The sequence below is a fragment of the Pygocentrus nattereri genome, chromosome 11 (genome assembly GCF_015220715.1).
Source record: "Pygocentrus nattereri isolate fPygNat1 chromosome 11, fPygNat1.pri, whole genome shotgun sequence".
Lineage (NCBI taxonomy): Eukaryota > Metazoa > Chordata > Actinopteri > Characiformes > Serrasalmidae > Pygocentrus > Pygocentrus nattereri.
Window position 1 is genome coordinate 29944743 of NC_051221.1, and position 25705 is coordinate 29970447.

Sequence of the window (25705 nt, forward strand, 5' to 3'; positions counted from 1 at the left end):
GAGAGAGAGAGAGAAAAATAATGAGAGAGAAAGAGAGACGTGTATGTAGCAGCAGGGCTGTAAATAGGCTGAGGTTCAGGTGATGTTGGTTGTGTCTGTGCAGTAGATGAAGGAGGCACAAGGGCAAGCCAGCCGGAAAGACAGAAATAGAAGAAGACACTGTCCAGTGCTGATCTGTCCAGTATTGTATAGAGCTAATCTCAGACCAGCCTTGTATTTACATCTAAACTCCTAAACTAACAGGGGAACTCTATGATGCGTTGTAGAAGAGGTGAGAGGAGAAGTAGAGTCAGTCAGAAAGGTGGAAACCCTGTCAGCATCTGTGCTCCAGCATCAGACCTACAGACACAGTTTCAGTATGGAGTGTTTGTGCTCCATGCATGCCAGCCAATTAGTTACATCCTCAGACTCTCCCACATCCAGTCCATACTGACCCTACAGTTGGCCATATGGGCAGTCACCTCAACCGGACAGGAACTAAACTGCATATTTGTCTAAACACAGTAGTATGGAGGCATTCTGCCAGAACATGGTCCACTGGAGTTCATTCTATACTTATTACTGGTAATTTTTTATGCTGGTAGACAATGCAACCGCTTTTTTTTCTATAGCTGATTCTACAAATGCAAAGCTACTTTGGCTAAGCTGGAGACAAAAGTCCCATTCAACTTAATGAGAAACAATACTCTAGATATTTATTTCAAATGATATTTATTTTGATCATAGCAGAAAATCGGGAAGATCTGAAGTTCCTTACAAGACAAGTTAAAGAACACAAAAAGCTCGATATTACTTTAAATTTACCACTGACCAAGACCAATTTTTAAGTTTACCAATGATGATGAAATATAGCAGTGGTGGACAGCTTTTGCCTGCTTGGACATATTATTAACAGCAAAGGATCAGGCAGTCAAGAAATATGTGACTGATGAGCACAAAGCAGAACCAGGACAAAGCTTGAAAAGATCTTTGAATGTAATGATACAGCTCTGCAAACAAAGGTTAGAATAGTCGAGACTATGGCCCTTTCTGTGGTTCTTTATGGAGGAGAAAGCTGGACAATAAACAAGCATGACAGGAAATACACTGACGCTTTTTGTTCTGAAGACTTCTGAGAGTTTGACTTGGATGGGAAACTAAACAAACAGATTCTTGACCAAAATCAAGCCACATCTCTCACTCAAAGCCTATATAACCAAACAGAAGCTCTCTCATGTCGCCCAACTCACTGGAAAACATCTATATGCTTGGAGCAGTTGATGTTGAAGGTGAGAGAGCAAGACGACAACAAGCAACAAGACAGATGAACACAATCAGTGATATCATGAACACTCACAATCACCAGGTGTCAGAACAGACTTGACGGAACTTAATAAGAAGAATTCATTGACCTTGGGAATCCCAGGACCATAAAGCTACAAGTTAAACAGGATTTTGACATCGTAAGGTCAGGTTAAGCTTCTGAACTGCCAGGTTTATTCTTTAGCAATCACATGGACTGCAATGCTAACTGGAACAGTTATTTTAGGTTATAGAAGGGCGAAATAAAACTTTAGGCCTGCTGGTGGGTTTTGGACATCTAAGGAGTGCTGTGTGAATCTCTCTCTCTCTCTCTCTCTCCTGGTGGAGATAGGGTGGTAGCTGCTGATGTGGCAGTGCCCTCCTGCAGAGGATGAAGGAGGCAGCATGTATAGGATTGTAAGCCGTCTTATCTAATATTACTAGGTCGACACGCACCTGCACCAGCACCGCATGCAGGGCTGTATACAACATGCTGCCCCTGGCAACCAGACAACTCAGAACACTGAGCAGCAGCGCTTTGTAGTCTGAGTTTACTGCACAGAGAAAAACCCTCAAACATTCTGCTGCTGGTAACTAATGAGAATGTTTGCACTAAAGTAAACATAAGAGAAAAAGAATACTTCACCATTCAAATAAGCAAATGTGTTAACTGTGGTGTATCTAGATCCAATGAAAATCAAGCTGCTTCAAATTCTAGTCATGATGGGCAGCGATGTGTCATCTATACTGCTACAGCAATATAGAGATCACTGAGCAGTACTGAAATACTGAGAGATATTTTGCAATACTGACAACATGAACTGTTAACTGCAGTGTGTCATTCAGTGAGTCAAGCAAAGAACAGTTGAAAATACAAACTCAATAAATACGGTTTCCTTTCTTAAAATCTGGCTAACATTTACAACACTGTTGAACAATACAACCTCATCCAAACAAGCTATGCCAGATCTGTACGTCATTGTCTGGGCAGCACTCAGTAAGATTCACTAACTTCATTATTGCACACTAAAATATCATCTGACACCATAAAATGTCATGATTTTGAATTTTATCAGTACTGCCTAGCACTACTCTACAGTCCATTGCAGCTCCAACTCCAGCCACAGCCAGTGTGTAAAAGGTCTCCGAGTGCCTGTTAATATTGTCTGTAATACTGCTGAAGTTAAATGCTGTTCAAATCTTAACTTGGAAACGTAACAGCTGCAAGAAGATGTGCTCTCTTCACAGGGATCAGTAACACATCTCTCAAACCACGCTCAGTTCTCCCCAAGACTCTTAACTCAGACCCAAAGCCACCGGACAATGAAGGCAATTAACCAACCTGATCTGTCTGTTGTGCATGAAGCAAGATATTTCACATCTAATTAAAGCTGAGGATTGTTTCATAAAAGCACTAATGAGACTGCGATTCTACCATTGAGAAAGCAGTTGAGGCTAATCCGTTTTGACGGTGTACATGTGAGTGTAAGCACACAAAATTAAAGGTGCCACAAAGGGTTCTAAGAGTGATACCACAGAAGAAACACTTTTGGCTCCCTAAACCCTTAACAAGTCATTACGGTTCTTTAAAGGTGACAATGAAACATAAGGTAGAACCATGACAAGTCAGAGAACCATTTTTGTAATAATAATGATACATTCCTGATACAAATAGATTTTGTGACTAGCTTTGTACAGGAATATAAGCAAAACATTGGAAAGCTAAAAGCACCACAGTAATGGAAATAACAGTTAAGTATACACCTAAACAAATATGTTTTTAATCTAAATTTAAAAAGTTGCTTTCCTAATCTTGCAATACTCCTCTAAAGTATAGAAGCTATAAAAGAAAATGACCTTCCACCAACTGAGCTGTGAGAATAATCTGTAAGAAAGCATAAATGGGTCTTTGAATGGGTTTCTTTATGACAGAAAAAACTCATTTATGCTTCTTTGCAGAATTTGCAAAATTTGGTTCCTTTTGTACTATAAAGAATGACACAGAATCTATCTTAACTTTTAAGAAGGCACTGGTGCAGGGAAGGGAAAGATTATTCTATAGAGGGAATAGAGAGAATGTTGAGCTCATCAGTTGATAAGACCACCATGGCCATTTGGAGAGATGTGAAAAGACCCCCCCAGTACCAAGAGAACAAGTTAAAGAACAGTTTAAGCTCATAAGCAAGACTAACACTATCGGCCAACATAGTAATGATTCCACTGGTGAATGAAAACATGAAGCCACAATGAAACCATCACTTAATCAAACACTAAAAACTAAGAACACAGAACAATTATTCTCTGGTTTCTTTAGTGACTTCCTTTTCATCAGTACTAGTGATTTGGTGTGACTCAAACATTTAAATGTTAATTTAGGAAGTGATAGTCAATTAACGTAAAGTCCTTTACATTGTGTAAACATTTTACAATGAACTGATCAACATACATGGCCCAAAATGACTTTGATTATAATCTAGGAAATTTACTTACATTAAAAGTTGGTAATGTTTTTTTCCATTTCCAAAGTTATCATTTTGGGGATACAAGGTTCTGTACTGACAGAGATGTCATACTAGACTCTTATTAGAATTATTCCAATCCATATGGACACTCTAACCCCAAACTGTCAAAGGAATTGGGTCTCTTCCACTCTGTGTTGGTTTAGCACAGGTGTTTGGATACCATCTCTGCTATCTCACCAGGGACCTTTTCCTTGGCAAGAAAGAATGATCACACTTCCTCTCTAAAGGAAGATGCACACATTCACACACTGACTCGCTCACATTCTCCTATTTTTCTGTTTGTTTCTCTGTGCTGCTTTCTAACATAGACCATTTCTCTGCCACATCTATTGCTGTTTTTCAAGCTTTTTGTTCTTTTTTCCTGACAGTACGATTGAAACTGAAGGCAGAAGTCTTTCTCACAACCTTGCAGGCTACATTCCCCCCACCCCCCCACCCCCATTCCCATGTGGCTTTGTGGAGCTTCCCATCCTACCTGCGATATCTCGTAAAGCAGTTTGTAATGTTCCTCTCTCTTCTGCAGGGAGCACAGATTGCAGCCCATCCTCGTCGTCACGGATATGCCGGACCACTTTCTCTCTCTCTCTCCCCAGAAGCGCTCGGGGGGTCAGCATCCAGTCTCTCATCAGTCTGTCCTTAGCACTTCTCCCTTACACTCCTGCATCCTCCTCCTACACACACACTTACACACACACGAGCATGTGTGTGAACACACAGCTCTAGTCAGCAGCGCATGTGCTGGTGTGTGTGGCGCATTCGCAGCAGCAGTAGTAGTAGTAGTAGAAGCGTCAGCCGGAGCAATGTCAGGGTCCCGCTTCTCTCCCCCTCTACTCCCTGACACACTCACATGCACTCTCTCTCTCTCACACACACCGGTCAGATACACAGACACTCCCCCCTTCTCTCTCTCAGCTTCCGCACACTGCCTGGACCGTGAATAATGATGAGAGCCTGAGCATATGTATGGTAGGGGGTGTGGCCATGAGAGTGGGAGGAGCTAGCATCTCTTGCTCATTAAGGATCAGCTACAGTAAAGACAATGAGATTTCCTTTGTGTTGGTTTCAGAAGCAACGGAGGATTCTGTACCAAAAATGCATCCAGTAACACATAATGGAACTCTACCAACCAGTGGCCCAGAATACCAGAATTAGGGGTGGGCGATATGGCAGAAATAGCATACCATGATACCACAAGAAATTTTCACAATATGTGTGATATTTTTACACAGGGACAATGTACCAGCAGCACCACATTTAAAAATGGATCTCAAGAACTGTGCACAGTGATTTTCATTCAACATTTAATATATTGTGCTGCACTAAATTCAATTAAACAGGACTAGTTATGCTGTCTTTGTAATGAAACATGCAGTTGGTCAGTGTTCTTTAAGTGCTGATGATATCCACAATATGCTCAGAAAAGCATTTCATCACAATCTTTTTCACAATGCCAACATTGCCTAGCTCTAATCAGAATAATTCAATTTTATCACTGAGTGCTCTTTACTCATTAAAAAATGTATTTAATTACTGTATCAATGTGATAATGCAGTTGTAATAGGATGATACTTTACTGTTCATAAATACACCAGTGCTTTGTGTACATGTAAGGTGTTATCTATTATATTTTAGAATTCTCCTTAAAGCTAATCCAGATGGATCTAATCCCAACTTAATAAACATTTATGTATTGATATCAGCATCAGCAGATATGGAAAACATCAGATATCGCATCAGCCCATATTTCCCATATCAGTGTACCACTAATAATGACAGCAAATTCTGCCCTATTTCCCAATAAAATCGTTCTTATTTACACCACAGAGCTGGAAAGACTTCATTCAGAAGAAGCCCTCAGGGGATGAAAAACAAGTCTGGTGTATGCATTCTTATTTTGTTTGATGGATGAGATGGTTAGATAAGGGGAGGGGGCAAAAATCATGGCAGAGAATTGATTGGATACACTTTATAAAAAAAAAAAAAAAAAAGACACAAACTAGGTCAACCTGCTATATCTTCAACCCTTCACAACCTGCCTTGAGCCACAGACTCATGATTATGAGCATGAAAAGCAGTTGTTTTATATGCAGCAGTATCTCACACTATAACAGCAGCAGCAGCTAGAAAACTTGCTGATGCAAACATAAAGTGAACCAAGAAAGCACCAGAAAGATTTTTATCTCCAAACAGCACTGATATGTTCACAATTGTGAACAGAGTCTTCAAAAGAGCTACAGAGACTGATAATTACTTAAACATATCTTGGCTATCTTGGACTGCACCAGGTACAGCTCTCTAGTGAACCCACATCTACGGAACACAAGTGATAAGAGCACAAACAAACGTAAATTCAGGACATATGCTCTGTAGACATTGCAGGTGTCGTCATTACACCATCACCAGAAACAAGTCAGCAATCAAGGATCATGGTGGACTGATAATAGCAGATGCAGCTCTCTGACTGAGATAATTACAACACAATAGAACCACGGTGGGGTACAAATCCAGAAGTGGGGAAGGAACGGTAACGAGCTGTAATTGTTAACAAATTGGCCCTGAGTCGGGATCTGCACACTCACACTCACACACACACGCACGCATGAACACATTTGCACACTCACACATTTATACACACAACCAGAGGTAAGGCTAAATGAGCTCCATCAATTGGCTATCAGGCTGTTCCCTCTGGGAGAAAATAATCTGATTTACTGGGCTTTAATTTCACCCCACAGCCTGGAGCCAGGCCAGAAGAGACCCTACCAACCTACCTACAATGGCACTAAAACAAGAACAATAACAGACATAACAAAAAGTCTTAGGTCACATAAGTAAACAACACTGAAGAGCTTTCATCTGGACAGCAGGTGTTTTTTCTTAGAAAAACACTAACATTAGAATAAATATAAATAAAGAAAAGGAAGAAAAGGAAAATGTTCTGATGTGTGTTTCATAACTATTTCTGAACCTCTCCTCAGCTCAATGCAGGATTTATAGTTACAATCTTATACCTGGTTAAGTTAATCAATATTTCATTAAGATAAATCAGGTGTGCTTCTCATGGAAATTTAACAAATGCATCCTGGACTGTGAGAAGTCAGGACGCAAGCCTGCATTTTTCTATTAAACATGTTCTACTGCATTAATACTTTCTAGTTATTGCAGTGCTATAGCATGTTAGTATAAAGAAAAACACCTACTGCCAAGATAAATAGTTTTTAAAATGCTGAGATTGTACTTTATGCTTGAGGACCCACAAATTGTAATCCAATTGCATAATTTATTTTTGCATGACCATATTAAACCTCTCTTTGTCCTTTAGAAATTGCGTCACTGTGTTCCTAAGAGTGATGTATGTAAATGACCTCTGTTCTGATTGGCTGCCCTGGGTTATGCCTCGCTCAAAAAGCAGTCAACGCTCAAACACTCTTTATAACCTCATTGTGAGTGGTTGGGGCTAAACTACTATAGGTTGAAAGCAAATACAAGTAAACAAGCACATGTGGTGTCACAAAAAACAGTAAATTAAAACAGGCTGCTTTTGCAGCTCAATTTTCATTTTAAAACTTTAACTATGCTTCCTTGACACCTCAAGCTATTTTTTATTTATTATAATCCTCATAAGCTGAAAGGCCTAAAATGATTAACCACCAACATGCTTTGGAGGTGATAGTGGAATCAGTCAATCACATTCTGATTAACAGTGGGTGAAACCAATTTGGTGAGAAAGAAACATTATCAAATATTCATGTGAATTGCTGTTAGCTTAGTGCTAACATAGTACTAGAACCCCATAGGGCACATTAACATTTAAGTCCTGACCTGAAGGTCTAGCTCTAATAGCCACGCTTTAGCACTGAGTTAATACCATGGTAAACACACACACACACACACACACACACACACACACACACACACACACACACACACACACACACACACACACACACACACATCTTCTAAGCCGATTCTCCTTCTGGGTTGTGGGGGTTGCTGGAGCCTATCCCAGCCGTCATTAAGCAGAAGGCAGGACAAACCCTGGATAGGTCACCAGTCCATCGCAGGGTAGACAGACAGATACATTCACACCCACTGGCAATTTACCATGTCCAATTAGCCTGACTGCATGTCTTTGGACTGTAGAGGGAAACCAGAGAAAACCCATGCAGACACGGGGAGAACATGCAAACTCCACACAGAATGGACCCTGGTCACCTGGCCAGTGAATCGAACCCAGGCCCTACCTGCTGTGGGACGACAGTGCTACTCATCGCACCACCATATGATAAACTCATCATTTAAAAAAAAAAAAAACTTTTTTACACAGTATGAGTCCATAAACAATGCTAATTAAGATTTCTTGGATTGTACTGTACCTGCAACGTATCAGCCAGCACTGACACAGGTCTAGTACTTCTGCTTACTTCAGTGTGTCAAATATGTGGTAAGAATGACATACAAACACACATAAGCAATTCAACAGAGCATCTACAAAAGACACACACCATGTAGAGAACATACACAAAAACCCCTCCAGATTTTTTGCCCCAAAGAAGCATGGAACCAGAGAACAGCCTTTTTTGCAGTTGCCAGGCAATACTAGATCCATGAAGTGCTATCCACTAAAGTGTCAATTTTACATCAAAGGGGCTTGTTGTGAGAGCAGAGAGTACAGAGAGCAGGGGAATGATATTGCATTTCAAGGGCTGCATGCGGCATCCATGAACCAGGATTCAATTTCGGGCTTTAGCAGAACTACTGCAGGGAGCTCAGAGCATCAGCATGAAAACAGCACCGCAATCAACATGTTTGTTTGTATTACTCACACTAGTCACCTCATGATCAGTAGCAGCCAAAAGATCCAGCATCGATCTCTATTTGACGTTTTTTGCTTTGTGTCATATTAACGAACCTAGAACACACACGGCCTTTATAATTACTCCTGCATTGTTCTGCTGGTTTTAAAATTAAATTGACATGATGATGTTCTCCTAACCCTGAATAAAGTGGATAAGCCAAGACACGGCTGTTCTGCAGTGGAGCTACAAGGCTAATGTACCTAACAGATAATGGAAGACACAGCTAGTTTAGCATCATGCAAAGCGCATGTCTAAATTATCTTACACCACTGCATATAAAAATGGACAAAAGTACAGATGGCTCATACTAGCTTTCAGTTATTTGATGTACTTTTGTCCATTTTTACAGACAACATCATGTCACAGTGATGCACACTTCAGCAAGTCTGCAATTTCTTAACTGTCTGACACTGAGAAACGCGTTAGATTATTGTGATTTTCTGTTTGCATGATGCTGAACTGGTGGCTCTATTTGTCAGTACATCCTTAACAGCTGCAATGCAAACAAACAAACAAACAAAAAAAAACATCTCAGATGCCCACACATGTATAGACTGATTACATCTGTGCTAAAAAAAATAAAAAATAAATAGTGCATATTAAATTTTTGGCTGAACTACCAGTGCACAAGAAAAAAAAGGACCTTCTGCCTTGATTTTATGGAGAGCAATACTGTGCCTGCATGGTGATTCAAGCTGTTCTCCATTTTTTCTATCCACTTCCGGATGTTTCTGCAACACTAATGTTTGGTTTCTTTTTGCTCTCCTCCTGTTTTTCTTTTTCACCTAGGGAACATCCATCACGTGCTAGTCCAGTACTTGCCTGAGTGCAAAAGAAGGTTCTCGGCACTCCTTCCATGGCCCTCCCACTGCGCAAGCATGGAGAAGCCATCCGTCCTTACACCGAGGGCTCTATTAGTTGATTTTCTCCTCTGTGTCTTCTCTGAAAACTACAGTTCACAGGTGCCTCAGGATAGACAGTCATTCTGTGTGAAATCCAAACACAATGCATCAAAGGTAGACCACTGGTCCAACAGTATGACTGCTTTCACCTACCTAAAAAAAAGTTGGCTACAACTCACCAATTTGACAACCTACAGTGCAACACAGCTCAAAGTGGAGATGTAATTGAATCAAAATGGACATGTAATTGAATATACGTTAAACCTTACAGCTGCCAGTATCCAAAAACCGAAATCACTATTTGTACATTTACCACACTGCATCATAGAATGTGTAGAGGGAAAACCTACAGCCCAATAATTTAGTGAAAAGCTGTCAATTTTAACAGATGTAAATTGTGACTCTGCCTGTATTAAGTATGTATACTTTGCTACTATGAATCAGTATTTGTATATTAACTTGAGCGTGATGTTATGGATGCTTTGTTAAGGGCGTAACTGAGAAGTCAGAGGTAGTGCAGCTGTAACTAGGTTAACTACTCTGGCATTAACCAGTGAAAAGACTTCTGTTCTCAATGTTACCTCAACAAACTAAAATGTTAGCACATATTTCACTGAAGAGGTAAAAATTTGTAGAGGAGATAAATCCTACCACATCAGTTCTCTCTAGTGTTAGAGTTGGGTCACTAGATCAAAACAGCCTTTGTTACTCAAATGCAGTGACCAAAAGATTCCCTGGGATATTTCTACATAATCAGTAATGTTCTTAAATAAGTAGTTATGTTCTTCTTAAATACGGTAAGTAGTCATGATTTCAAACATATACCTCTTTATCTGCCAAATCTTTGCTTGCGCTGCTGTTTTGTTTACCCTGGTCACACTAGTTTACTGTCATGATATGCTAATATCAGGCAAAAAGTGTTTTCTTTTTTATTGAGTAAACCGAAAATCCATTTATTAACTCTTTATTAATGCTTATGTATACTTCAGTACCATTAGTCAGAATGTGTGTCTCTAGCTCAAAAGTTCACAAAGAGAAATTAATGACCGTAGTTCAACATAACATGGGGCTGAAGAAACTGACTGCGTTTAGTGATAACAATTGTGATGTCACTAAAAACAACTGTGATATATGAAGTGTATAGACAGGCTCTGTATATGAATGTATTGACTGTTTTAGTTATACTGCAGGTCCAATTAAACAACACTAACTAAGCTCTCTTGGGATTTTCAGCATAAGCAAGATTCAATCTTGTGATGCCCTGACAAGAGGTTGAAACATAAAACAGCTATGACATTAAGAAGCCCCATCTAAACCTTACTATTGAAAAACGAAATTGTGGAAACAGTTACAATATACATGATATACTGAGAGAGGTTTATTGCAATATAATCGTGATACTGATATTTACATGTACTGCATTTGGCTGCCACTCTTATCCAAAGCGACTTAAAATTTGATCATTTTACACAGGTAGGCCAAGGCGGTGTTAGGAGTCTTGCCCAAGGACTTTTACTGGTATAGTATAGGGTGTTTGCCCAGGTGGGGATTGAACCCCAGTCTACAGTGTAGAAGGCAGAGGGGTTTACCACTACACTACACCAACCATATATCATATAATGATATTGTGGCATCTGCCAGAGACCACGCCGCTGTGAGGAATTTAGGGGGAGTGGCCATGCAAAGCTTTCAGGAGGCAACACGCTCCTGGGAAAAGTTACTGTTGCTGTTGTTGTGAGGTTGTATTAGCAAAGTAGTTGTTGTTTATTTGCGTGATTGTGGCCAAGAAGAGAGGGCTACAGTGTGTTGAGCAGGTCTACCCTTCTCGTATGTCACATCCTCCCGCATAAATCCCTTTAGAGTTTTATTGTCATATGCACAGCAGAAACAGGCGGTTACACAGTACAATTAAATTCTTACTTTGCTGTTCCTCCATTCACCAAATGTAATCTTAATATAATCTTAGAATAAAAAATTGAAGAATAAAAAAACCTTCATGCTGGCATAGTGCTCTGTTGAAATGTCTGCTCAAAATTAACAGGCTTGCCTGTACATGCAATGTTTTCCGTGTCTTCTGACACTACATCAAATGTTACTGTATCTTCAAACCAATGGAGTATATACACACGCACACATACACCTCTCAATACATCTCACATTGATAATAAAGGATTGAGATTCTATCTCTCCAGCTCACACACAGTATAATATGCACCATATGTAGAACAAACAAGACTGTATCACTAACCCAGTTATTTCTGATCATGTGGGTCCCTTTGAAGTAACTCAAAGTCAGCTGTGTATATGACACCAAACCAGGTCACACCATTTCTGATGCTTCCTGTTTTAACTTCCAGTAAAATTCCTTTTACTAAAAAGAACAGAAGACGTTGACTATAAACATTCTCGGCAAAAGTGTTGCTGAGATTGTTTATATTTATGTTGCTCTGTGTCTGGTTGTTTGTATCAGTTATGGGTCTCCAACACAGAACTACGGCATCACATCATCAATGAACTGCTGCAGCAGCACACACGGTCCCATCCTGAGATCTTAGCACACTGTATGCTTTCAAAACAAAGAGCAAAACTGAAGCCATCTGCAAAAATCCACAAGCAGACTCCTGTGCTTCGGCATGACCTATAAACTTCACAAGCTCGGCAGATTCCTACATCTTCTGACTGGTCCCGGTTTAGGATGAAACAAAGCTTACATCAGAGGGAAACTGGTGTTCTAGGCTTCTTCTCCGAATTTCCCTTCCGTATTTCTGACATACTTCACCGTCCTGCGTTCATGTCAGCTAAATCAGCAAGGTGTGAGGTAAATAACAAAGAAAGAAGGGAATTAATCTTCCATTGTGTTTTGAAACAGAGTGGCATGGTGTCTACCTCTAGCATGGATAAACATGGAGCCAGCAGGTAGTAACACTTTTTCATGTCTATCACTTTTAATCATTGTGAAGAGTGAGAAACTCTTCGAATTGTCCTAGACAGACAGACACACAAACACTCTCACACAGACTAGACACCTGCTGTTTGCCACTTCAAGTCAAGCACAGAATTGAAGCAGCAGGAGATCCAGCAGTCTCTTAAAACAGACACACACACACACACACACACACACGGACAGTACCACCGATTTACCGCTGTGGGTGCTAATGGCTAATAGCTAAGATTGTTCAATGAATCAACCTCTGACTGGGTTACACCAAGCGACACAAATTGCACACCAGCATCACTTTCAGAGAGTAAGGCGAAAAACCAAAATATAACACACACACTACAAAATGGTACTTTTCAAATTCCAGTTTTTTTACTGCCCTCATCATCTCACTTTCAAATTAGCTAAAGGCTTCAGAAAAATGCTACAAAGAACAGATATAACATTCAGAATCTAGGACTGGCCTAAACAGCAAATTATGGGCTTTAATTACTTTGTTTTCAATGTATTACAGTGTATTAAGTCAGACTGAAGCCCAGCTGTTCAGGCCCTGCATGATGCTTTAGAGGCCTCAATTGTAGCTCTGTTGTTCAAATAGAGCTTTTATGAGTCAGGCACACACTAAGGGTACAATGATTTAGAATTAAAATTTATGGACGTGCAGAAGTACTTGAATATTTAGAATTGCCAGAATTCAAATACTAAGATGGAGGAAATATAAAGATTAGTCAATTCAATGAAATGCCACTTATGTTTTAACAAGACTAAAATGTTATGTTTTGCTTGCATTTGTAATTATGCATATTTCACTGTGCTACTCCAAAGCATGAGTCCCTTAACTTGAGCCTGATTCCAAGGATGTGTTGTTAGAGATGTTACTGGAAAAGTAGATGTAGCATAGCTTTATTGCTAACTAACCTAACTACTCTAGCTGATTAGAGGACAAGTCTATACCAGTTAGCTGTAGTTTTAGCTACTATCTGCAGAGGCAACATTACTACCAGTTTTACTATCAACGTTCCTACAAATTTCCCTGAGCCCTTTCTGAATAATAAAACATGCTTTCAAATGAATCAGAACACATGTCTGTTATATACATTTATTTACCACCATCAAGGTTTTAGTCTTAGTTTATACTAGTTAGTTGCTTTCATTCATTTTACCATATTTTATTAGGCAAGTTTACCGCCCATCTGAACATGAGATGGACCACCCTAGAAGCAGCCCGGCAGGAACTATGCTCAGTTGGTGCAGCCCGTCCTCCTGAATCTGCTTCTAGAGATATTCTTGCATGAATTCTAAAACTTATTATGCTTGTTATGGTAGTCAAAATATCTAGTCCAAGCCTGACATATTATTTACAAAAACCCTGCAGTGGAAATTTTGAGGTAGTCTATTGAATTATAAAAGTATGTCTCTTTCCATTTCTTTCTGCAGATAAGCTTGGGTCTGGAACTTGTATTGGGATTGCTCTGTAATGCCCTGCATCAATAATTTATGCAGCTCTTGCATAGCCAAAATGACCAGACAGATATTCTACACTGAAAGTAGCATGCAGCACAGCCTCAACAATGTGAGGACAGTGTAAGTTGCATCACAAAGTAATGCAGTTGTAGCTGGACTGGAAAACTTCAACACTAAGCCTAATGCCAGAGGCTTCTTAGGGCTGTTAGTTGTAACAAGTGCACAAAAAGTTCTACATTTGAAGCATGGAAATTAGGAGCAAGAACCTATGAGAGAAAGACATGAGCATTTAACTAAGAATTCAGCATGCCCCCTTTGTTATGTGAGTACCTGGCAAAGCAGGTAAATGTAGAACGGGCATCTTAATAAGAGCACAACTTGCCCTTGTTCTCATCCACCTCACTCTAGCACTTTTGTGCTTCTCCTAAGATGACATTTACTTGCCAGTTCTTATCATTTATCTCCTAGACATCCAGTACTGCTCACCATGCATTATTAAACAAACAAGTATTATCTAAAGCACTGCAGACCTCTCTGGGAAACTTTACAGGAGCGTGGAGTCTCTCTAAAGCTAGCTATCTGTAAAACATTCCAATCTAAAGTGAAATTTTCTGGCACCAGTAAAGACCACACATTATTTATGAATGAAATACAACCTGGTACTGCCAAAGTAAAGTGTACAGTACTAATGGGGTGAGCATGATGCCTGTATTAATGTCGGTGTTGCTAATGTATCTTCAAATGATTGACTGACTGATGAGAAGGCCTCCATGCACAGAGTCGTCACAAGAAAGACATGTAAATATCACTCTCTCAAACACCAAATCCTATCCCAGGACGCAGCCCAGGAAAACCCCGAAGAGCACAGAGTACAAAACATCAAAAGATGTAGTAAAATGGTGTCACTAAGAATGGCAGGCAAGGCAGAAATTCACTGGCTTCGATGTATACCTGGGCCCTTATTTAAGTCCTGACATGCTCAACTGAATTGCTTGGAGTCAACTCTTCAATTCAGTCGACTGTTTTCATTATAATTGGCTTAAGGACATTTTGAAGGAGGCATGTGTAATACAGAAAAGTGTTTGAGGAGTATGAGTTAGTTTAATTACCATCCTTTATAAAATGCCAATGCTGAAGTTGACTTTTTTATTCACATTTGCTGTTCCACCTTAAATGGTGGATCAGTTATATTCTGGCACCTGTGATTGTGCTTTAAGCTTTGCTCTGCTTTAAGCTTTCAGCTATAGCTGCTTTTCTCACATCTCCAATAAGATACTTTCCCACAAAAGTAGAATAGTTTCTTGTAAAATGCCTCTCAATGTTAGATTTTTTTATGAGGCTTAAGTCAGCTTTTCATACGCTGGCTTTTTGTTTAAATTTTGGTGCCTGAGGTACCAGAATGCAACTTAGTATTTGACAGCGTCTCTTTACAGATTAAAATGCATCAGGAAACCAATTAGAGTGCTTATAAATGCAGATGAGTCCATTGGCCTCAAAATTATTCATGTCCATCTTAAATCTTTCTCTTTGCCTTCTCGTTAGCTACCTGTTTGACTCTGACGTGTCTGAGATTAACGTACACTATCAGCCAATGATTCAGAGTCTAAATGCTTGGAGTCGACTGTGCGGCTTAAGGGACATTTTAATGGAGGTAAGTGTAATACAGGAAAGCATTTAAATAGCAGAAGTGAGTTTAATTGCTTTCCTTTATAAAAGGCCAATGTTCACTTCTTATTCAAAGAAGAAGCCAATTTAAACCTTGTGAAAGAACAGAAAACATAATCTGGAATAAAAACTTCAAATCTATTTAACACTATGATCTGTAGCTGCACAGAAAATTGGGTGAACTATGTTTAGGATGGGTAAATCTCTGCTATATCTCTATCAATGGTTCTGGTGCTATCCAGGTTAAAATTAAGTGGAATCGAGGAGTCTCTAGACAACATAGAGTCTGGAAAACAGAGTCATGCATCACTACATATGCCAACATATTAAGTTCAGTAACACTAATGAAAACTGAAGGACAGATTAAGTTAGCTCTGAACATATTTGACTGTTCAGAAATAAAAGGGCTTTACAAGCTGTTCCATGGAGATATACCCATTTTAAAAACGACAGAGAGAATGAGGGCTATTTAAAGAAAACAAAAAATGTTCTGGAAGCAGTGTTTACCATATAAATCAGGTAAGCTGTTCAGTCACTTAATGTTAAAGCAGAATGTTTTCTGTGTTATAGGGAAGAGGCTTTAGTGACGGAAACTGCCCCTTCAGATAAACTACTGCTAAAGTTAGATAACATTTAGCTTACCTTAGAGTCAGCATAAGTCTGTCTGTTGATACTTCTGATGCTGAGCCGTAAACCAGGACTTTCATATAGATTATTGCAAAACATTTTCAGCTTCAGTAATTGAATTACTACATCAACCTTCAGATGATGAGGATAGCTTTTCAGGCATTATACTTACTCATTAGCACCTTTTAACCTAGCCTAATACTCCTGTATTTACTGCCACTGCCTTATCCTGAAGGTTTGTTTTGAGAAGTTCTGCCAGTTGCTTTTGCTTGATGGAAGTGAAGCACTGTTTGGCTAAGAAGCTTGTCAATTATAATTTTTGCAAACAGTCAACTGAACTAACAAGAAGTCTTCAGACTGTTGCAAGGTGGAGCTCAGTTAAACATGTGATTTAAGATACTTTGTGACAGTGAGTCAAGCAACTTGAAGGATGTCAATATCTACACAGGTCAATTTGCTTGCTTACTTTGTTTTATGTTTGAGACTTGATGGCCAAAAGGTACAGCATATCACAGACAAAAGTCAGCATAGCAGGGGTTTCAGGCTGACATTACAAAGCGTTGCCTTTGTCTTGCCTCGGGAACCTGCAAAACTTTGGTGAAACGCTTTCACCAATATTTTGAACGACTACAAAAAGAAGTTTGTTATATGATTTATACAGCTTTATAAAACTCTCTTCAAAAGAATAACCCAAGGAATTCCAGACTCAACTAAGCTCATCAGGAGGGGGTTGTCTCTTTTTGTTATGTCAACATCTGAGCAGCAAAACCCAGACTGGCTGCATTATACATGCTGGATGTCAGACATTTGCAGTGACACATAAAACGACACTGCACAGCATTTTTATGGAGGGAATCCTGTCATGTTCTCATGTATTTAGCAGTAGAAGACATTGAAAATTAATGCTCACTAGATACTTTGCATACATTTTCATCATACTGAAAACTCTCTCCAAATCCATTGTGAATTAGAAAACTCAACTCTGTCAGTTGCCTAAACTTGCCAAGTAGGTTAGATATACTTTTACTAATTTAGCAAAATAAAACTCATTTCATGTCACATCACATCAAAAAAATCCACATTTTAACTAAAAATCTTATTCTTCTGTGGACAGCCACATTTTCCTGACCCCTGGCCACTCAGGAGCCCAGGACCTAAACAGGTTTAGACACAGACATACATTTACGCATCCTCATAATGAACTACTGAAGCCAGTGGAAACAAACCTCCATACTGTTGATGCTTGACGATGCAGTCATATCAGTTTTGCTGAAAGACTTCTGCCCAGCAAAAGTGTAAAGGTGAACTTCAGAAAGACACAAGAGAGCAAAGCCGTTGCAGAATAGGCACATCATTGATTTTGCGCTTCTAAACCTCCTGCTGCTAGAGTAACAGTCAATAGAGCCAATTAAGTTCAGATAGAAAAAGACTGTTGAGCCTCTCCTAAAGAGAGATAACAGATCTATAGGACAATCTGTAGAGAGGGCTTGAAAGGGTACAGCATATATGGCAGTCTATTGAAAGTTATGCTGATACTAGCAATACACTAATAGACTCATAAACCTTCCCTGTCCTACACAAGGCCTTTTAGGCTATGTCATTTATGTTTACAGGGTGAGAAGGGCATGCTGGTTTTTAAGCAATGGCTATGTCACACTGTCGATGTATTGCTGTCTTCAGTGTTTCTGAATCAAACTGCTGGAAGCAACGTACTTCAGAGCAATCACACTCTGGCCCAATAACATGTAACTCTCAGGCAAAGCATATTCAGACTGCATTTATTTATTTACTTGCTTTCCATTCTTTTAGTACATTGCAATCAATTATTCATTAAACTTTTGAGTCATTTAATAGCAAGATTCAAAAGCAATATTCTAAAAGAGCAAGCAAATAATACATGAACAGTAAATGACAAAAAGTAGCTCATATGATGGAGATTACACTGTCCCGAGTTTTGAATATAAAAAGCTCCAATAAGCTTCTGTGTAATGAAGAATCTGACAAACAGTAACTTCTATAACCTACTGGGCAGACGACCAAATCTTTGTATTAATAGCTGCTCCAAATTACATAGATGAGCTGAAACTGGGTTGATGGCATTGGCAAGAATTTCTCAAATTAAAAACACCATGAAAATGAATCAGGCTGACAACTTTTATCAAATTTAGCCACTTCAGTTTCATTAAAAAAAGCTCAGTAACAGTAATGTGAAATAGTAATGTGGAAAAACGTATGTGTCTCAACCAGCTCTTGCCCAGAGGGGAGTTTCCTTGGTTTAATTTTCAGGATACAAAAACTCCAAAAAGCAAAAAGCATGACCATCAGCTCGATAGCTCTTCAGATTGGTTTCAGTGGCAGGTGCATTTCTCATGACCTCCAGGGTGAAACAATTTTGCAGGCCTGTTTTCAGCCAGCCAGGCAGGATTGACTCATAAAAGTTATATGTTCATGGAGGCCATTCCATAAAACTTTGACATGTACATTTGTTTCTCAAATGATGCATTTACAGTCAGCATTTACAGACGACAACAAGTCTAGAATCTACTCTTTATGGAGGTCACTACTCAAAGAAACTCACTTTTATCCTTGAACGAGGCCTAATTTCCACAGGAATGTTGATTAGGGGCAAAAATACTCAAACACAACAGTAAAAAATTATTCTGGCACTTGCAATTTGTGTTAATCCCCAACTATGCTGAGCAGCTGATCTCCTCCAGGTCCTGTTTGTCTACTCTATAATTTGAGCCATGATGGAATACTTCATCATGCTCCTTGCAGTGCACTCGTTTCCTCTGTGCTCTTGTTTGCTGCACTTTGAACCAATAGGTAGAATGCAGCCTCAGGAAAGCTAGAAATCTGAAAATCCTGATCAGAAAGCAAAGCAGTTGGATGTCTAATAACACCACCAGCACACTAGCTTTCATTTTGCTTTTGCAGCAGGGCAGATTAGTTAGGTATTATAACCAGGCCCAGCAGGCAGAAATCCTATTTTCAGCTTTAGTGAAAAGGGAGCAAAACAAGTGATTTTATTTTTAAATCATTACTGCAGTGCATGTATACATAAGGATGCACACTATCGTGCTACTGTACCATCAGAAAATGCCGAGTTCAATACCTAGTGATGCTACAGCTATTGGTAGCTGGGAGGCCAAGAGAGCACAATTGGTCTCGCTTTCGGGGGTAGGATAACCCTCCCTCTCCCCCATGACTCGGCGTGATGCTAGCCAGCGCAGGCGTCTATTATCTGACATTACTGAACTGGCGGTTGGCGCTTTTCTCCAAGCGCATTGAGCTGTCCTATGATGACGTGTTAGCAGCCGTTTGAAAAGGTACGGTGGCTGGCTTCACAGGACTTGGAGGAAGCTTTTGTTAGCCCTTACCCTCCTAGCGCTGGTGGTATTACATAAACCTAAGGCAAAAGCTTACTTACTGAAAAAAATCTGTAGGAAAAAGATTGAGCAACACAGAGAGGAACACATTTAAAATTATTCAAGCACAGTCAGTGGAAATCAGGTTTTGGTTTCAGATTAGCTAAACTAAAACTACAACTGGTAGTTACAACAACACTGAATGCTGAGGAGGACACAAGGTATTTTCTCCTCAGTGGGTGATATGCAAATGTATTAGCTTTTCAGAGAAATATCAGAGTACAAAAAAAGAAGGTAAGAGATAGAGGAGAGATAAAAGAGACGAGAGTGAAGATGCAGATAAAGATGAGTGTCAGTCAGTCAGAACTGAGCAAAACATGTAAGTTTACTGAGATCTCTACTCAAACTGAAGAGGAGATATGTGAGATCACTGGACTATTTTGATTACGCAAGATAATTAAGCTAAAGTCTCCTTTATCTTTGCTGATAATGTCACTGTTGTCTAGAAGAAACTACAAAGATATTAAGGAGACCTCTTTGATTTTTCATTCCTCTGGCGTATTTCTCCCTTCTTAATCAGAGTCTGAACAATGCAGTTTTGGCAACATGCAATAGGGCCCTCACTCTGCTCCTTGTTTTTTTTGTTTGTCCTTGTTTGTAAAACATTGCCAAGGAACTAGGCATCTGGGTGTCCTACCAAAGTGAAGTTATGCTCTGTATGCACCCACCCTCAATTTTTCAGGCTTGATTTGTTAGGCTGGCAAGAAAGACTGACTGAATTCAATCTGTGTAGGATATCATTAGAGATTTGTGGAATCATATATTTTAACATATCAAACACTGAGTTGAATCATATATATCGCTGCTGTCAGAACAAAACCTTGTATCTCCAAAATGGTAACTTTACAAGAGAAGGAAAAAAACATATATTACTTTCAAAGTAAGTATATATACACACACACATACATACAAAGAGTATTGTGCAAAAGCCTTAGGCTCCCAAGACACATTTTCAAAATCTATTTATTTCAGTAGTCTGTGTTTATTTGCTGATTAAAATGTGTTAATATTTGAACAAAAAAAAGTGTAAAATATTAATTAAAAATGTATATATATCATATAAATAATAATAGTGGTTTTCTGGATGTTAGTGTGTTTAACCATTTTCAAACCCCTCCTCGAGGAAGTCCAGTATTATATGTAGTTAAAAACCAACTCCTGGTTTGACCAATCAGTGCTTTAATAAATTGTGCTCATGATGTAATTGATGATATTAAAAAGTCTCTGTGGTGGCTGTGAAGGTGTCAAGGAAAAATATGGAGCCAAGAAATTCTCGTTACTTTTTATTGTTTTTATGTTTATTTGAATTCTAATGTATATTGTGACACACACACACACACACACACACACACACACACCCGCACGCTCAGAGATATCAAGAAGTTCAGCAGACCTTCCCAGCAGAGCCAAGCCTGTATAAGAAAGATGATCTCAGCCACATGAGTAAAATTATGGTAGAACCAAGTTTTCATTTGTAGCCTTTGACACAAAACACAGAAACACATAAAACCACTGCTGGCGCCCTTTGCCCACACACTCCATCTTATTCTACACAATCCCCAGAGAAACCTACTGATTTCCCAGTTATTAGAAATACCAAACTATTGAACATCAGATGATAGAGTGTAGGGGTCCACATGTACTTCTCCCAAATGGGCTTGCTGGGCTCTGTCGCTGTAGCAACCCCACTGTTTGACATAAGTATATGACAGAGCACCCTCTTCTGCAGTCTTATCTACAAACATTAAAAAGAAAAAAAGGAGTTGCATGGCATCTAACTCATGGACCCATGTTTAATGGCACTGCAGGAAAATCTGCTTGCTCGACAGAAACTGAGAAAATGGGCTCCCTACAAACTCCAGGAGAAGTTATATGAAGCTCACAACTGCATGACATAATGAGGTAGGCAGTGTGTCTCCTTATGAAAAATAGGACAGGAAATTGGATCTTCTTTTATTTAGCAATGCTAGATAATCACATTAAACATTGCATTGTGGTTATAATAATGTAAGGTTGCATTATTCAGCCAAGCTAGTTTCCATAAGAAAAAAGTATGCTTCAAGATCAGAAGACAACCAATGCAGATAATGTAATAACTATGAAATGGTTATCACATTGTCATTCACAGCGGCCTTTTCCATAATACAAAGACAAATCATATTGAGTGGTAGTGCAAATTAAAATCATGAGCTGCAATGTCGATGCCTATGTAAAGACAGCTAAAGACATGCAGTGCTGTAAAAAAGTCAGGCAAATCTTTCGTGTTTTGTCAAAACAGACAAGTACAAATTATTCAGGAGATATTTCTGAGGACATTAAATATAAGACAAAAAACAAGTTTCCAAAACTGGAGTTGAAAAATGATTTAAAAGTTTAAAATAGAGAAATTAGGACTCTAACAACTGTGCAAGCCCTGACCAACCACCAAAACTGCCACTAACAGATAAACAGTACTTAAAGCTTTTATTAAGAGACTCAATAAATCATTCACTGTGAGAAGACAGTAAATACTACAAGTCTGAAAGGATGTGTAGCTGTCTAGATGTTACTGAGAAAAGAAAATACACAACAAAGATGATCATTTTTACTAGCACACTAACTGGACACCCAGAAAAGAACCATTTTTTGGACAGTTTTAATTCTAAACTTGAAATTTGAATTGTTTAGAACATGAGATTCAGGAAACCCAACTTCTTAGAGCCAGTCGCATTTCATACCTCTTGCCCCTACCAGTTAGCATTCACGCATAGGGGTAGGGTGTCCTGGTTTTTGTTGAAATAGAGGAGTAGGGCTAGAAGGCACTCCAGATAAAGGTTTTTCGGAGCCATACTCCAAACTGAATGTTTTGAGAAGCAAAAAAAGCAAGATGGCTGCACAAGCAATCAAAGAAGCCCACAAATGTATTTCTTTCTGTTAAAAATTAGAATAACTAATATCTTAATTTGAATATATTATGGTTCTATGCTTTTCTTCATAGCAAACATAAAAAAATCACTAGTATAGCATGCTTGTTTCTCGGTAGCTAGCTAAATTTCCAGAGGCGCGAGATGTAACTGCTGCACCGTTTAAGGTGGAACAGTAAAATTCTAAAAAGAAGCCAACAAATAGACTTCAGCTTCCCATCACAGAAGAATTAGGGGTGGGTGATGATAATTGTCGCATCCTACCTCTTTGAAAGCACATGATGCCCTAAATGTAACTAAAGACTAGCAGTGAGGTTGCTGGACTAGACTGCCCCTCTGCAGATTGGCAGGGTCGCCTACAGAGTGGGCTACTACTAGTAGCCTGTTAATGAAGTTCTTTTTTATGTGAGGGTTTGTCCCATTTCGTAGGGGAAGATTTCAACCACTACCCCTTGGTAACTCAAGGGGCAAGATGACACTCGAAAACAAGGTATAGGGGTACAAATAAGAACTGGGATTGAGTCTTAGACTGAGCTGTGGGGTGTGGAAAAATCTCTGCAGATTTCTGTTAATTATGTTTTTGCCCTTTTTCTTGAGGCTGAAAATTAAATAATGTCTACCTTATGGTCATTTTGAGTGGGTATTAAATAAATGAAGAGCGGTCTCTGGCTTTTGCACGGCACTATACACAATATGATATTACTAGTTAAGCTTGAATAGTATTGTAAGCTGAAATGATATCAGATTCCTACATAACAGTCCAATTTGTGCTGGATCTTTGTCTTGGAACAAAATCCTGGCAAAAGCAACCCACTTTCAGACTTTTCCCATGGTTAGGGATAAACAGCATGACAAGCTGTGCTACACCACATACACGCGCGTACACACACACTCTGACACAATGGATTGAGGTCAATACAGGTCACTGTGTTCCCCATCATTTGGCGGTTATGGTCTTGGTCAGGATGGCTATTTTGTAACACAAAGTTAATCCAGTGGATATGAATTAGGGCTCTTGGTGAAAGACCTTCTGGGAATGGTTTCCAGCCCAGAGAACAAGGCAGATTACACCAATGAAGGGCAATATTCACAAATCAGTCGACTGTAATAAATGCATGGGCAACACTATCAGTCAGCCACGGCTGGCTTACAATCCCAGACACAGCAAGTCCTACAGCAATCCTGCATGAATCCAGCAGTTTCTGTCCACAAATTCTGCATCCACAGGAGTAACAAAACATATATTTCACAATGTAATACATACTGTTTTAACCACCATCATATGATACATTTTCAATACAGATGGGAAAAAAACAAGTGGCTAACTATGTAGCCTAAAGCAGCCTAACTATCTGTTATTATTAGTTCTTTTTAAAATAGTCCACAATGCAGCACAGGGCTTCTTTCCCCCTAGTTCCTTAGCTATCTCTTAAAAAAAAAAAAAGATGGAATATTAGTAGTGCAATGGTAAATACTGCAATTTATGTCTGCACATGTGATCTCAGATATTTTCAAAGCACAAAATAAGGATTCAGTGATTATGATTTCTTACTGGAAGATTCCCATCCCAACTGATTCTAATCTCCGGTTGTGCGTCTTTGTACAAAATCTAGCTGTATCTTATTTTGTGCAACCACATGCTGTATCGTCTTGCAGTATGCGTATTATAACACCCCTATAATCTATAAAATTATCAGTAAGCATCACAAAATGATACTTTCACGTTCCTTGTATATTGACGTTGCCCAAATTATGTTATTGTGTACTGAATATGCATTTGTACTGTAGCCATCACTATCAGCTATCAAGCAACCAGGCTACTGTTTAAGGTTTGACATTTTTGCTGATGGAAAACCAGTTCTCTTATTTCTTGTCACTCCTGTAAGATGGCACTCAGGAGGCAAATTACAGTCTTCAGACTTTCCATCATTTTGAGATATGATATGCAGAGCCTTACTATGATCATGTGTGCATAATGACAAAAAAACAACAGTGCCGCATCGCTATCAGTAGCGCTGATTGTGAGTAGTGTGAAAGACGCTCGTTCTAATTTTATATTGATTCCATGCAGCACAAGCCAGATGGTTGGGAGGTGAGCTTTCAGAGCTGATTTCCTTCATGATTGGAATCATTTGGAAGCCTTTTGTTCTTTGAAACATGCTCAATCAGGATAGCTTGGCAGATTTAAAAGTACATCCAAAGAAAGACAAATAACATCTCTACATTATAACCAAATAGTCTGAAACATTCACTATTTATTAATAGTTTACCTGCATTTAGATGTTTTGCACCATAAAATTTGCATAAAATAATACTGTAGACAAATATGTGCATGTTGATTTAATATTAATTCATTCTTAAAATAATTCTCTTGCACACTATCACCATACACAAACTTTAATACAGTTCAGTGCCACTGCATTCTGTCTGCATTGGCACTGTGTGAACTACATTATAACTTCAATCAGATGGATGCTGGCTTAATATGAATCGAAAGTACATTGTTTACATTGCAATGTTCACTGCATAATCTGGACCACCTTCATAAAGTACTCTACAGCCAGAATTTTGTTAATGTAAAAGATTAAGCTTGATATACAGCAAGTATAACAGCTGAATATGCACACAGAATATGAATGCACCTCCATTATATTTGAGCTCTCTTGCATGTAGAGGTAAAAAGGCAGTCACGACACAGAAGTTCTGTAACTGCCTACTTTAGTAGGATGTGACACTTGGATACTAAAGTCAGAAGAAGTTTTATTGCCATTGTCAATGAACAGGATTCACAGACTAGGAATTTGCTTCGGCATGAAGGTGCAACATAAAAACAAGCAGTGGCTTCTGAGTCCATGAAATATGAAAAGTGAACAAAAGAAATGACTGAAATCTCAAAACAAACGGCATTCACAATCCTACAGGGGCAAAGCACATAAAAAAACAAGCCAGCAGAGAGTCCAAAAACTCAGTTAGTTCAAAGACAGAGGGCATAAGAGCAAAGAGCCTTGAAGAATCCAAACCCTAACTTAACCAGGGGACCAGCCGTATGTCTGGAGAAGTGAAGTTTATTCGATTGCACGCAGGTACCAGACACCTAGCTAGCCCATAAGACACTG

At 39.1% G+C, this 25705-nt stretch overlaps 1 protein-coding gene across 2 annotated transcripts in view; it reads right to left on the reverse strand.

The window, feature by feature from the left end:
* LOC108428401 (PDZ domain-containing RING finger protein 4) overlaps positions 1-25705 on the reverse strand; it is a 164014-nt gene that overhangs the window by 56421 nt on the left and 81888 nt on the right. Inside the window, exon 1 of one of the 2 annotated variants that reach the window (XM_017699374.2) lies at positions 4279-4711. The exons of the other annotated variant lie outside the window; for it this stretch is intronic. Within the exon in view, the coding sequence (XP_017554863.1) occupies positions 4279-4347 (69 nt within the window). The 5' untranslated portion in view covers positions 4348-4711. Of the gene's footprint in view, positions 1-4278; positions 4712-25705 lie in introns of those variants that run through there. 2 annotated transcript variants of the gene reach the window in all.